The sequence below is a fragment of the Zootermopsis nevadensis genome, unplaced genomic scaffold (genome assembly GCF_977971745.1).
Source record: "Zootermopsis nevadensis isolate Lab colony 2312 unplaced genomic scaffold, Znev_1.0 Znev_ptg000004l, whole genome shotgun sequence".
NCBI classification, from domain to species: Eukaryota; Metazoa; Arthropoda; class Insecta; order Blattodea; family Termopsidae; genus Zootermopsis; species Zootermopsis nevadensis.
In genome coordinates this window covers 2,542,734-2,557,644 of record NW_028259136.1, presented here as the reverse complement: position 1 = coordinate 2,557,644, position 14,911 = coordinate 2,542,734, and the positions used below count along the sequence as shown (strand labels likewise).

Below are 14,911 nucleotides of genomic sequence, written 5' to 3'. Positions count from 1 at the left end.
TAAGATTGCTTGCTGCGTACTAACCAACGTATCAGGAAAGGGAAAACAAGAATTAATTATCATCACCTTCAATTACTCAACCGGAAGGTCACATGTGCAATACACAGTTCGCCTTTCAGGGTATTACTTGGCTATCCATTGTTTCAGTTACTAACTTAACAGACCAAAAATACATCATCACGTTTTGCCTGGGGGGGACTGAAGAAAACAATAAACATGATGCTACGCTCCTCAGTTTCCAAGCCGGGATTTTAACTCAGAATCTCCTGAATAAGAATCAAGAGTGATAATCACTCAGTACCAAAGTTCACATTCAAACACTTATCTTTCTGCAAATGATGGATTATTAAAACAAAATATGTATAATTATGTTAGTAGTTTCTTCAGGCAAACAGCTATGTAACGGAGAAGCAATACTGATCCAGCTCTTCAGGATAATTAAAACCGCGGCCTCTTCTGTTATAGAACAAGCAGTAAGGGATTTGGATAGGGGATGAGGCCTTCACAAGATAAGGAGAGAGTTGAAAATGGCTGCCTTCTGGGTTGTAGCGCCGTGTAATCTGGCAGAAGGTTACCGACGTTTCAGAGGTACTTGCTACCTCATCGCCCTGATGATGGAGGCAGCAAGCACTTTACCCTACGCTTAGAGAAGACAACATAATTAATTTAAGGTTTTCGTCCTATTTACTGTTCGATATATCGTATGAAACTTCGAGTGCATGTCATAAAGAAACAATTCATTACTGTCAACTGACACAGGCCTCCATTACCATTTGGATAAAAGATTAATGTAGTGGAAGATATAATGCAAGACTCTGGTCTTCCTGTTGGACGTATAATGTTTTGTCACACCAGGTGTTGACGTTGTTGGTCCAGTATTTCGTTATAAAGAGGCACTTTATTATTGAACAATTAGAATAAACATGCCGGACAACTACTTTACTAAGATCTAACTTCGCCGTAGAGGACCGGGTAGGAAGTTCAAAAGTTCGTTATAATCTAGAACAATCAACGTAGTTGAGTAGCCTTTAAATTCTCTGTTAATCAATCCGACAAGAAAGTGTGTGTGTTATGGAGAGAAATCAACAATAAGTTACAGAAGGAAACAAGAAAAGAACGAAGAGGCAGAAAGAAACAAAGAATAGTAAATTAAGAACAGATAAGAAAGAAAGAAATATATAAAACTTCCACATTGTCAGAAAATATCAGTCATACTGATAGGATAAAAAGAGTAACGAAACAGTAATGGAATGTGCTGAGATTTGAGTTTCTCACGGCGATGGAAATGTCGATGACGGTCTTCTGGGTTCTAACACGGCGTCACAACCCAGAACAACATCGACGTGGCGTCTGTTCGACATTAATACCACATAAAAACAACAAAAATTGGTTTCATACACAATTATTTATCCTGTACGTTGGGGGATGGTAGGATTCCCCACTTCGGTGTGAGAATTTAAAATCTCACGAGAATAAATAAATGTTAAGCAAAAATGGAATAAGGCAACAAATCGACCTCTCTCTAATCGACCATTCCTCAACACCAAGTCGATGATGAGTGGCTGTAACAACGATGATTTTGGTATGCCACTATGGGGAAGCTACTAGCTTCCAGTGTGCCTCTGTGGTCGAAGGAACCGTGATTTATTTCTGTAATAAATTGCGCACAACATAATTTGAGCCTTTGCTCACCGGCTCAAGGACGCAACATTTGTTGAACCTGTATCAAAGGACACGGTCTTCTGACAAGAATCCCAGAAAACCAACAGGACACTTCTTCATACATATGTATAGTTGCACATTTATTCATACAAACACTAAAATGACGTGTTACATCTATAGAATGACGTGAAATACGATACCGATAAATATCCTTCTCCAGGTAAAAAGAAATCACGCCTTAAAAAGGATGTCCGAAGTGTGAATATTCCGTACACTCGAGGCCAGTGCTGCTAGGTAATGAACCTTGTGTCCTTCAGCCACGTTCTGCTACTTGCGACCTTCAAAGATCTCCTTATAATTAAATTCTAAAGAGAAAATACTAATCAAATTGTAGAGTAACTTCATCATAATGGGGCCCGTGACTGTATCTTTCTTTTGTTTCGCCACGCCCCGTAGAGGTCATGTCGTTTTGTATCTCAAGGTTAATCTTCGGGACATGAAGCATAATAAATTACGTCCAGTCAACCATCAACTTTGGAACCCGCGAAAAGTGATTTAGTGCAAAATTATCACGAACATTACAGAAGGGTATAGGAAAACATAAAAAAATTCCTAATAGCCTCCTACCACAGATTTATAAAGACAGCGGCAAGGCAGACTGAATACCAATGGTGTTACATGGCACTAAAGGCTAAATGCCATTTTATTTCGAAAATACAGAAAGCATATAAATATTATGAGTCCTAGCACAGTACCACCTGGCGCGGGGTACCTTTTAAGGTAAGGGCTTCAGTTTGATGCAACGAGAATGAATAAAAATGCAGAATAAATTGTTCCTTACAGGGAAGTACGCAAGTAAATAAATAACCACATTATTTCCACGCCGAGTTGAAAACTAAACAATTAATCGAAACGAATCTATAAATTACCAATAATTTAATCATACAAAACTTTCCATTTTTCAATAAAACTTGGAAATACATGGTATGATAATCAGATACTGGTTTATTTAACAACGATTTTTCAACGAGATAAGTTATATAATGTCGAACTGTGGATAAGGAATTAGTTCGTGGGCTGTATATTCTCGAACAGAAACCTTAAATCGATTCCTATTATCGAGGATAGTATTATAGCTTCGTATTCAAGAAGTCCCAGACTCGACATCAATTTGGAGACAGACTATTCAAATCGAGGTCTTATGTGGGCTTCTTTAATTTTTCCAAGTTAAATACTGAGACAGAATTTCAAAACAGGTTTATTTCAGCATAATTTACAACTTATCATTCAGAATCATTCTACATTTCAACTCTGTTTAAGGACTGCATTTCAAGAAACGTGATTAAATAAACTACTTGATCTAGAATAGATCCTCCGCCTTCCAACTCGAAAGATAGACGATGCAGTAAGAGAAGTAACAGCTCTGGGCCTCGTTTCAGTACAGTCTAGACACTTATCTCTTGAAAAAGAAATAAACTGGCCCTAATACAAGGAACAAAATAAGCAGATATATAATTAGCATACTTAATTAATGCCTGAAATATTAAACACACTCTTCATAAACTTCGTATCTAATTTCCGACTTTTGCGGAAGGAGATTGGTCAAAACAGAGGCTGAGCAATGCGGTCCAGGACACGGCTACGCACGGAACCTGTTTCTTGTACCCTGTCCGCCTGCTTGATAGACAAATATGATTGGCCAGCATGACAGATATTACAATAGACAACCTTGATACGTAATTCGTGGGATAAACTGCCAATTTGAATCTGTTCCTGTATGCTAATTCTGCGTAAGCTAACGGACTTAACGGTTCCGTAATTCTCTTCCAGGTGGTAAACCGGGGAAATCCCTCCGTTAGTAGTGTGAATAGATTGAAATGACGCAATTACATACCTGTTTAAAAAGTTCAAATTTATACAGTCGTAATACGTAATAAAGGACATATTTTGTATAAATGTTATTTTTCAATTTTATCTTTGATGGTGGTGATGTCTCAAGTCAGTAGAGATATGGCGGTTTACGTAACAGAAGGACGATGGTAGCGTAATTAAGTTATAAGCAACGAAATGTATTCAGCATCAGCTTACAAAGTTAGCTTAACCTACACAAACGGGCAGCATAAGGCGTGGCCAGTCATCAGTTGTCTCATACATTCTCGTTTGCTGTAATTTTGCTATACGAGTACGAATTGGAGGATACATATAACAAACACCCTTAAAGGAACAGAAAATATTGTATGACACTAAAAAGACGTCCATTGAATAACTTATTTCGCGTATTTGGTATAACTGCTTGCATCTGTAAGACGTGAGGTTTTCACAGCAGTGAGTCTGAAGATTTCTGTATTCTGCTTATATCTCTTCGCAAACAAACAGAGACTGCGTACGAATTATTATATTAATAAATGTATTTGTGTATATACGCTTTAAACAACGCATACTTGACGAAAGTTCTCTGACATGACAGTGGACGCTAAACCACCTGAAGTCAACGAGGATGTTGGTACTGAACTTCTTACAATGCACATTTTGTGTTTTGCTTGCAGAGACATCTTGTGCCGCCATCGTCAGCACATCTCCCCACCAGCAAGCAGTACCACGGCCAACATCTCGCCACCACACCACACCTGTGTCACCGAAGCAGACATGGCGGCTGCAACAGTGTGCGGAATGATGATACAAGTCTTTCTGCTGCTCCTACACCTGGGGACGATTCTCAGCTCTTCTAGCACGGTCAGTGGCAGACGAAATCAACTTGGTCCAAAGGTTGTGAATACAGATATTAATTTCTAGGGGATCTTTCAAGACGCCCACTAGCTTTAGCCCTGGCAGTTGGCTGGCTTTAGACTTATTTGACGACGTTTTTTCAATCGCTTAGATCATGTGCCATCGAATAGTAGCGTATTAATAAACGTCACCTATTTCAAAGCACTCACCCAAAAGAATTCTGCATTGGCTGAGTAAAACTACGAAAAGTTAAGTCGAGATAGCTGGTCTCTGGGCCTAGATTAGAACCCAACATCTATCGAATACGAACGAGTAATAATCTCTTTGTTCGAGTTGTTAGGTCTGTTGTCTTACAGTCTTTAGTTCGGTTTCCGTGATAAAAGTACATCAGAAGCACGAATTTTCCACCGTCTCGTCCTCTGGTGTGTATCCAGGCTCACATACAACGGGAACCAGGGTTCTTACTAGTCTAATCAATTAAACATCCCCATCTAGTGCAAAGTCTATGAGGCTTGAAATCCGTATAAGCCTTATGCTGTTTAGAGACCTGGATTTATGTTAATTTCATTTACAAATTGGTAAATACTGATCACAAAAGCTTTGGTTTTCAGTCCTTTAGTTTTCCGAAGACTTATCAATTCATATCTGGCAAAAGGTCCTTGGAAGTAATTACTACTGACTTTTTGAATACGTTTTAATACACTGGCAGTTTTTGAACCAAAGAAATATTTATGTTGTCACTACATGCAAGAACACACAATGGAGAGCCTTTTTATCTGTTAAGCGTCTAATCATTACTGACACTTGCCTTGATCACGACAAACCTGCCAACTCTTTACGAATATATCATGAAGTTCCTTTTATTTGCACGACCAACTAGCGCAATGATTCAAACTGATTGTATCCTGTTCAAGACTGAAAAAAAGAGAAGTGAAATACTGATTAAACATGATTCTGTAAAATGAATTGTGCTGCTACACAGTGTGTTAAAACACTGTATAATAGTTTTACTCTATTTGAAAGGTATTACTATGCATTTACAGTAGTCCAGATTATCCGACCCAAACGGGACCGAAGGACGGTCGGATAATCGAAAATATCAGATAAACCGGGACTAATGAAAAATAAGAGGAAATATTGACAATTAATTACAAAGAAAATACTTCATCAAATGACGTCACGTCGGATAAAACAGAATGCCGTAGCGTATTCTTGGAATAGTCAGTAATTATTTCCTGAAACAGCATTAACTAGTTGATCTTTGAAACGGGGACGCGCTGAGTTTATTCTGAGGTTGGAACTGAATATTTATATAATCTTGGTGCTTTAAATTGTTAAATATATGCAGATAGTACACTAGGTACTATAAAAATCTAGTGTATTTATAATTCAATAAATTATGACTTTTAAAGTTCATTGCAGAAATAACAATAATGCCATAATTGACGCTCCATTATATTAAAAATTTCTGTTTAATTTCGAACACCCATAACTCCGTACTGTCCACAAAGGGGTACTTGACAACACAACATTTTTATCCAGATCTTGATTAAAAATCTCTCCAAATTTGGCTATTTCCTCCCAGTGCACTTTTTATAAAGTCACGACTTCCTGTACAGTGCTGCGATGTGGATCGTTGCCTCTAGCACTTTCCATAGTTCGTTTCTTATGATATCCACTTCACACTTGCACTTCTATGAATATAACAGATCGCGACCCATGCATTGAAATCTCTATTCTAAATAAGTATGCCTAGACTTTTAAGATCTGCAAAGAGGATCCAATGCGAACAGCCGGCCGACTGGCTGTGAAAGTAAAAGTTCCGGTCGTTGTGGAAAGAAACGAGAGTGAAAAAGAAACCAGATACGCTATCAACATGCAACAATCCACGCGAAACCAACAATCAGTGGCGGCTCGTTCACCATGCAATCAGCCCGATTCAGACTTGGCCTCCTCTGTTCAAGAGAACTTACGAGGTGCGATCGGAAAGTTTCAATACTGCGCCTACCCGTACACTTATCTCAGGTATTAAATTCATCCATCACCCTCGAAGTAGTTCCCCTGGGAGTGAACATAACGATCCCAGCGCCGCTGCCAAGCCTGCAAGCATGCCTGGAAATCTTTCTTTGTCAGCCTGTCAAGCACCATCTGCGATTCTGCCTGAATCTCTTCTATCGTCTCAAATCTCCTTCCCTTTAGCTGAATTTTCATCTTTGGGAAGAGGAAGAAGTCACACGGAGCTTAGAAAGGAAGTTGGGGTCGGTTCTTGCAAGATCTTTGAGCTCCTGACAAACGAGAAGTCGATTCTGCTTCTGGTCCTCAGACAGGATGCGTCGCATGTGGAGTTCTTCCTTTAGAATCAGCTGACAGGTCCCACAGCCTATCCCAACAATGTCGCACAAGTCGTTGATGGTACGACGTCGATCTTCGTGAATGGCCTGCCGAATCTTCGTAACATTTTCGGGCGTTGTGCTCGAAGATGGTCGTCCAGAACGCTCGTCATCATCGACAGAGGTTCGGCCATTTTTAAAACGTGAATGCCACACAAAAGTTTGTGCACGACCCATTGCGGACTCCCCAAATGCTTGCTTTAGCATTTCATAGGTTTCCGTAGCCGTTTTGGCGAGTCTTTGGCAAAATTTGATGCACACGCCATTCCGAAATCGCAGGAGGGTCGGTGTAATGCACTACCAAAACGCCCGTAACTAAGAAACAAATGCTAATTCGATGATGCCGGCTGGCACACTGATTCACTATGAATGTAGGCCGTACCCCATAGCGGCAGAAGCTCGTACTACATCCGGTTCGCCCTCTATTGACACAGTCTTGAAACTTTCCGATCGCACCTCGTACTTAATACTGACAAAATGATACGCGTCTAAATGCTCAGAATTTCCACGCGGGGTTCTGTTTCACTCGTCTGCGACATGTACAAAGAAATAAAACAGTAGAGACACAACACTACAAAAAGCCAAATTATTTATTCGTTATATTCTTTTCCATGCCTTACTGAAAAATGTTTCAAAACCAAAATAAAATCAGTATAACAAATTCCAGTGAAGCAGACTTCCGATACCACATTTAATCACGATCTAACATGTGGTTTCAGAGAAGAAATATGAGATCGGACAGACGGAAACGATCTTTTCCATTATACGTCTACTTTTTACATTTTGTACAAAGAATGAGTAGGTAAATTCATATAGTTCCGTCCGTCTGTGTTTTGTCTGGAGGTTGGACAAGTTGCTCATATCCTGACAGTCCTAATCGTATACCTTCATGATTACTTAGCACTGGTACATCAAACTTTCTGTTTGTACACTAGAAACCCACATAGCACTCTCGAGAGTTTCTCTGTATGAAGTATTACATATCTTACCCACATACCTTAAATTTACGATGACACTTTTATTGCCTGGAATCCCCTCAAAAATTAAACTCACAGCACGTCCCTCTGACCCGGGATTCGATTTCACGTGTCAGTCAAAGATAAGATGACAAATATGTGAACGGTGTTGTAAATGTTCACCTGTGTGAAAAGTCGTGCAAGAAGATTACAAAGGTAGCACTGAAACAGTCACATTGCCTACACCCGCTTTCTAATCTTTCCTTTCCCCATCATATTCACTCTGTTATACAAAAAAATTACTCTTCTCGTCAACTACTACAAAGGAATATTAGACCTTAATGACCCGTCCGCACACCAAAACCTTTGGGCGTTTGAAATGCCGAAAATGTTTTTCTGTCAGATTCTAAGCATCAATACTGGAATAAACTTGCAAGTTAGGTGGTGTCAAATAATGGCAGCGTGATTATGAAAAGTAAAGAATCCTGAAGAATGGGCAAAGGCTTTGGCAGTTCGCAATTCTGATGCAAGAGATCTTTGGAATGAGAAGAAACACATGAATTGTGGGCCACGACAGACTGGACGGACTACAGCAGACTACACTGCACTGGATATTCGCTAGTCCCCGTACGAAACAGCAGTTTAAAAAGTTGTCAGTGGAACCACGGTTCCGGAGAATTTGACGTAAATACGTCTATACGGAAAGGAAGTTTATATATTGGCTTTATTCTAAATATTTCCTTTATACATGCTTTACAACTGAGATAAGTTTGATTAAGACATTGCTTATTTAACTTGAATTAGTTACGCTTAAGATGGGTCTGTGGTAGCTGAATGTAATGTAAAGTAATGTAATGAAATGTTTTATAGGTAACAACAATGCCGAGTAAACAATTGACGTTTCCAAGGTAACATAACAATGCAGTTACACTTTTTGCCGAATGACACTGACCCTAAAATATAGACGTATTTACGTCAAAAAATATAATAACTGACTAAAAAACAGCTCTTTGATACATTTCTTTCCTGGCTGTTGTCGTTATTCAGTTTTAAGAAGATATGAACCTCAGAGGCAGGAGGCAGTAGAAGTCAAAAGAAAGAAAAACGTGCATAAAGGGCAGCTTCGAAATTTTCGCTCTTCACCGAATATTATTAGGCTTATGAACTAAGAGGATGAAATATGCAGGACATGTAGCACACATGAGAGGGATAAGAAATGCACACGGAATTTTAATAATAATACCACCACTTGGGGAGACGTAGGCTAATGTAGGAGGCTGCGAGCTTGTGGATTGGATTCAAATGACTCTAAGTTTGGTCCAATGTCTTGAACACAGTAATAAACTATAATAGGCGGGGAATTTTCTGTCCATCAGAGCGACTATCAGCTTCTCAAGAAGGACTGTGCTCAATGGTGTCCGTTCTTCTGAACATGATTTGGATATTTTACTACAGAGATAAGTTACTGAGATATGGGTAAAATTGCTGAGTTATGCAGAAGCGAAAGTGATGAAGATAAAATGACGACTATATTAAAATGAATTCCTGTACGGTTTCCAAGGTTACCGCCCCTCCATGAGAGCAATACCTCCAACAGATGTGCCGACTTGCTAAGGACCACGTGCAGAGCAGATCCGTATTGCACTCCGAAGCGGAATACTAATCACCCACCTAAGAGCAGACACCTACAAGTGCACATAAATTTCACTGGATCCATCACTGGCCTGAAGGACTTGTACCAACGGAAAGTAAAGATTAGAAAGGTGTACTCTTTGGAGTTCTAATGGTAATAACGTTCACGTAAACGTGAGACGGGCCTATATCAAAGGACGGCTGAATGAAAGCAAAATTACCAAGAGAAACAAACCTTTCTAAAAGATAACCCTTTACTCCAAAGGCGAATAAGAGGGTATCTTCGTGAGTAACTACAGACCGATTCATAAGTACGGCCACCGGCTATTTTCATGAAAAATAAAACGAAGCAGAAGAAACAATACATATTTCGAATAGCCTGAATAAACTTGGTACCTATACGTTTTCTGGAGCACATACACGGCTATTATTATAACTACGAATGTAAATGTGGCTAGGATATTTTATATTGTTTTAGAACCGACGAGCTGAAAACATATGCGTAATTCAGAGGCAGGATCAAAATTAGGAAACAAGGAATATGGATAAAGCTTTATGAGGCAACTTTTAGAACCCATTCGTACACTCTGGAGTCTTATTATGTGAAGGCAGAACCTCAGCAGTTGAACCTTCAAAAATAAAATCAATAGAACAACTAGGAGTTTGGATAAACGTAATGCATTTAAGTGAGATTTCAGGTTCTCATGGAGGTGAGTATGAATATTCAAGTACTACTAACACACTTTCTTAAAATTCACTGCAACGCCTTTTGACTGGCTGACTGGCCAAAAGTTTACTTAAATGCACTGGTTATCACGACCGAGTGGCTGGCACTCCTGTTTCGTATTTGGGAGGTCCCGGCTTCAAATCATAGCTCGGGTTTCGACTATCCTGAATGAGATTTTTCATGGTTTTACGTATATGGTCGCTCTAAGCAAATTCCAAGAAAATACCTTCAATTATGACAGTACGGCTTCCTATATATCCTTTATAATTCATTATTAATTAATCATCGTATCACGCGACGGCATATTGTTTGAGCTACTGACATCTTTAAGTAAATGATGAATAAATAAATGCATTGTATTTTTACGACTTTCAACACATTAAACAAAATTAAACAATTATGGCTGTCGTCTGAGATGTGCCGTGTACTCTGGTAGATGATGGGCGACGTTTCAGAGGTACTTCTTTTATACTTTTTAGATTCTTCGCCTTTTAGTCTCAAAATATAAAATTTTCTCTCACATACAGGCTACTTTGAAAGCTACTACAGGGTCATGCAGCTGTGATTTCTTTGGTTATCAATTAGCAGGCGTTGTTTGTTTAGTGGACAGTGAAAAGTGTACATCCAAACGATCCTCGCAAAGTCACCAGACAAACCGTTCATGTCTGTTTCAAACACCAGCCACGTGTTGCAACTGAGAAAGACCCACTTCATCATTTCCAGAAGAAAAAATATCTTTAAATCTTGAGCCCATATCAAACTGAGGTGAAAGTCAAACACTTGTATTAAACATTAAATGTCACTCACACACTTATTGAGTACAATCTGGCTGTGGAGGTTTCGTTAGTACAGTCTTTGCGTTATTGTGATGTAACAGTGTCCAGGTCAAAGGACATAACGTACTATATTTCACGCTGTCGAGATATACGGGCGGTCTTTACTACATCGAATTCTAGGAAGTTTGCAAGTCGACACACTAATTTTCTATAGTAGCGACACCAGCACCATAACAAGATTGAAAAATAAAATTAAATGGACGAGCCTCGAGATGAAAGTGGGCAGGACGCTGATAAACCTACGCGAGGCGTACGGACATCTACAAAAGACGAAATGTTTTCCACAGAAGTCGCCACGCTTAAAGCCGCGACGCCGCCACAAGACAAATGCTGAGGAGACGCGCGAAGCGACGCTTCCCAAAGACGCCACTTTTATTGCACGCGAGCTTGTGGATTTCAATAGACATCATCACCACAAAACTCAATATGTAACACATGAACCCCGGGATGGCATTAACACGACTTTGGAAAACAGACGCTAAGCGTACCAACGCCTATAATCGTTCTTTACCCTGAGAAACTTGCAGATTGTCAAGGTGGGAGAAATATATACCACTATTTAAAGGGTGAAAGGCTTATAACAAGGATCATTTGACAAGAACTTCAGTGAAAGTAAGGTCAAGCATTTGATTTTCGGAATGTTTAGAAATATAATATGGAATGCACAACTGCCCTGTTATTACAATAACACTGAATCAGATTTCTCTGCTAAGAAAAATTGAACACCTGTAGCACTTTGCTATTTGCACAGTAAGCAATAAGAAATGTACAGTCTGATTTGACATTTACTTGTATGATCGAGTGGCAGTACGAAGTATACGGATCACTTCGGCGTTCTGAAAAGCGATACATGAGCTGATTGAATTTGACTGGGTGAGTTTCTGTTTGCTATTGCTTACAGGCTTTACACTCTGGCGAATTAACGACTAAACAGATATAGGTCTGGCTGGTATCTCGTAATAATCAATAGGCCTAAATATTTCCTTACGGCAATTTACGGGTTAATTATTATAATTTTACGTCGGCCTATGTTACGAAAACATTTGCACATAAATGCATGTGATGGACTTAATGCAGGAATTCACGACTGCTCATAGTTTCTGGAACAGGAACCAAGCCGACATATGTCGGGCTTTTAACCCTTAAACGCCCAGTGATACGTATATTTACCACCCACTTAATAATGGACAACTTTGCATTTTGCCCTCGGAATTTATTTATGGGTTTCGTTATCAGAGTAAACAGCGTAGCGTAATCAATTAATCTTTGTATGTAAATGCGCTGTGTTTTCGTTGTGGTACGGACGATTTTTAATTGGCATTTAGGTAAATTTCGGCTTCAAAGAACTAAGAATATGGTTTTTTTTTCATCAGTCTTTCGACTGGTTTGATGTGGTCCTCCATTTTCGTCTATCTTGCGCCAATCTCTTCATTTCCACATATTTTTTGAAGCCCACATCCTCACATATCTGCGTCACATATTCCAATCTTTGTCTCCCCCTACAATTCCTCCCTTCATCTGTTCCTTCCATTACCAAATTAACCAATCCTGGGTGCCTCAGAATGTGCCCCACCATCCTATATCTTCTTCTGGTAAGATTTTTCCATAGACTTCTTCTTTCGCCTATCCTGTCTAAGACCAGCTCATTTCGTACTTTACCAGTCCACTTAATTTTCCTTCATTCTTCTACAGCACCACATTTCAAATGTTTCTATTATACGATAATAAATACAGCCTATGGTTGTATCTGATGGAATTTATGTGAATGTTATTAATTAAATGATATAGGCGGAGACCTTATTACTCACTACCCAATTCTCTTTATAAACAATTTATTATCGAATACGTGCTTTATACTTTCGGCTACTGTTAAAACTCGGCTTAATGTGTTTTTGTACAGTCTCGAAACCAAGTATGCATCGATACTTGCTTCGAAGGAATGTTTCAAGTGACTGATTCGAAACTGTCGCAATGAGTATGCATAATATTTAAACACCTGTCACAAGTACATGGAAATTCATAATGCACCTACACATAAATATAAGACGTACCGTCAAGTTTTGAGCGCGTGTATCTGAATAAGAAGTGGTATGTTTATCGGTCGAACGCTGTTATGGCTTATGGTTTTGTCGGTGACCACGCCTTCCACCGCCGCAGGAAATGTTGACCAAGTGGTTATCGTGTTAGGACCGGTCCGATATGTAGCAGACCCTCCACACTCTCAAAAATAATAAATAAAAATACATTAGTATTCAGGCTATACTGTTCGGTCTAGCTACCTGGACATACGTAATCAAATTCAGCGCACTAGGGCTCGGCCAGCAAAATTCGAAAGTCAACTAACTGCTCTCTTGCTATTTTCACTGGATGCTATTAGTTACTATACACAGGGCCGTAGTTAAGAGTGGCCCAGGGTTGCGCTTAGGCAACTTTCTTTACTGAAGGCGCTCCGACATTGCACGTATTTTAAAGATAGTGTTGCCAAACAAATACTACCAATACTTCATCTCTGATTGTCTTCGATAATGACATTATTATACTTAAACCTTAAAAAATTACAATGTTTCGAAGGAAGGATATAATTTCGTATTCAGGTAAAAGTACACTGTTGGATCCGGTAGAACGATGGAGCATGTAAGCACCTCTAAAATGTCGGTCAGTTTTCTACACTGCAAAACATCCCAGAAAACGGCCATCTCAAGATCTGAGACGAGTGTCACCCAGAAACTCCTCACGCAAAATATCCTCAGCATTAATTAAGCAGAAAAAGGTAAAATTGGGAACCGCTTAATATTCCAACTTGGCCAACATTCAGCATAACGCAGAGGTATTATTATTATTATTGTGCAACGTGTATTCCGACGCTGCAGTTGAATTCTTGCGTAAGAATAATTCCAACAAAGTCTAAAGCCGATGGACGACAGCACTTCGCCAGATCACGTCCCTTTTCATTTCTGTCAGTGTGAGTAGGGCGTGTTCTCTAGAGTCCTTGATATCTTGGTCATGACCTGTTCCCGTACCTTTCTAGTTTGCTTCGACATGCAGCAGGAGATTACGAATTCCTGATCAGAACAACTGAAGCGTAATTTTCAATTGGTGCTTGATACGTGCCGTGATATAAGTATCGCTAATAAAGTCTTTTAAAGTACGAACGACAGTAATACACATAAATCGCAAACATGATGAAATCAAGAGCAGATCAATTTAGGGTAATTGTCGCTACTATTTAGCACAATCGTTTCGCTTCACGTCTCCTATCCGCAATAAACAATGAAATATACAAACACGCAGCTTCAACTCTTGGTCTCTCATTGCAAGAGAGGAGAACGAATTGCTAAGAATACATAGATCCAAGGAACAGGAAGTTAAGGGAGAATGGACAGTCTACATAATAAACAGAATTATAATTTATAATCTTCACGAAATTTTAATAGGATGATTATACTGAAGTCCAACGGAGAGCGACCATCTTGATTTAAGCTCTTCGTGTTTTTCTCAGTCCCTCTAGCAAATTCTAAGGCTGTTAATTAAAATATGCCATGAAGATGGCTGTTTTCTGGGACGATGATGTAGTCTAGTAGGAGTTTACTGACGTTTTAGAGGTGTTTATTGCCTCGATCAACAAAGCGATGTGTTATGGATTAATTTAAGGTACAATCTCGGCATTTTCCTGGATGAAACAAAAAAACCCGACGTAAAACCTCAGCGGTTATAGTCTGTCTCCGTGCCGAGATTTGAAGAAGGGACCTCGAGATCAGAAATTCTGACCAATCCAGCGCAAAGTTCGTTCAATGATAACTGGTTAATAACGATGAACGTAGTTACTATATGAGAACTGGCAACGAGTAATGAAAATTTTTTACTCTCATCGATGTTTGAGATGGACAGGTACATACAAAGCAACTAAATTAGTATTCTGTGTGCTTCGGACCGGGGTTAGCCTGCTGTTCTATATGAAACTGGGGTGGAGAGTAGGAGATT

The 14,911-nt window shown here is 39.4% G+C and overlaps 1 protein-coding gene and 1 long non-coding RNA gene across 8 annotated transcripts in view; one reads left to right on the top strand and one right to left on the bottom strand.

Moving 5' to 3' along the window:
- Positions 1-14,911, top strand: part of sona (sol narae metalloprotease) — a 103,394-nt gene that overhangs the window by 49,004 nt on the left and 39,479 nt on the right. For all 7 annotated transcript variants that reach the window (XR_015533649.1, XM_022058311.2, XM_022058312.2 and 4 more), the window contains exon 2: positions 4,209-4,395. Coding sequence is in view for 6 of the 7 variants with exons in the window: in XM_022058311.2 (XP_021914003.2) it covers positions 4,309-4,395 (87 nt within the window). In the remaining variant the exon portion in view is untranslated. The remainder of the gene's footprint in view (positions 1-4,208; positions 4,396-14,911) is intronic.
- The window catches only part of LOC147874817 (uncharacterized), a 66,853-nt gene that overhangs the window by 47,183 nt on the left and 4,759 nt on the right, over positions 1-14,911 (bottom strand). The gene's annotated exons all lie outside the window — the stretch shown is intronic.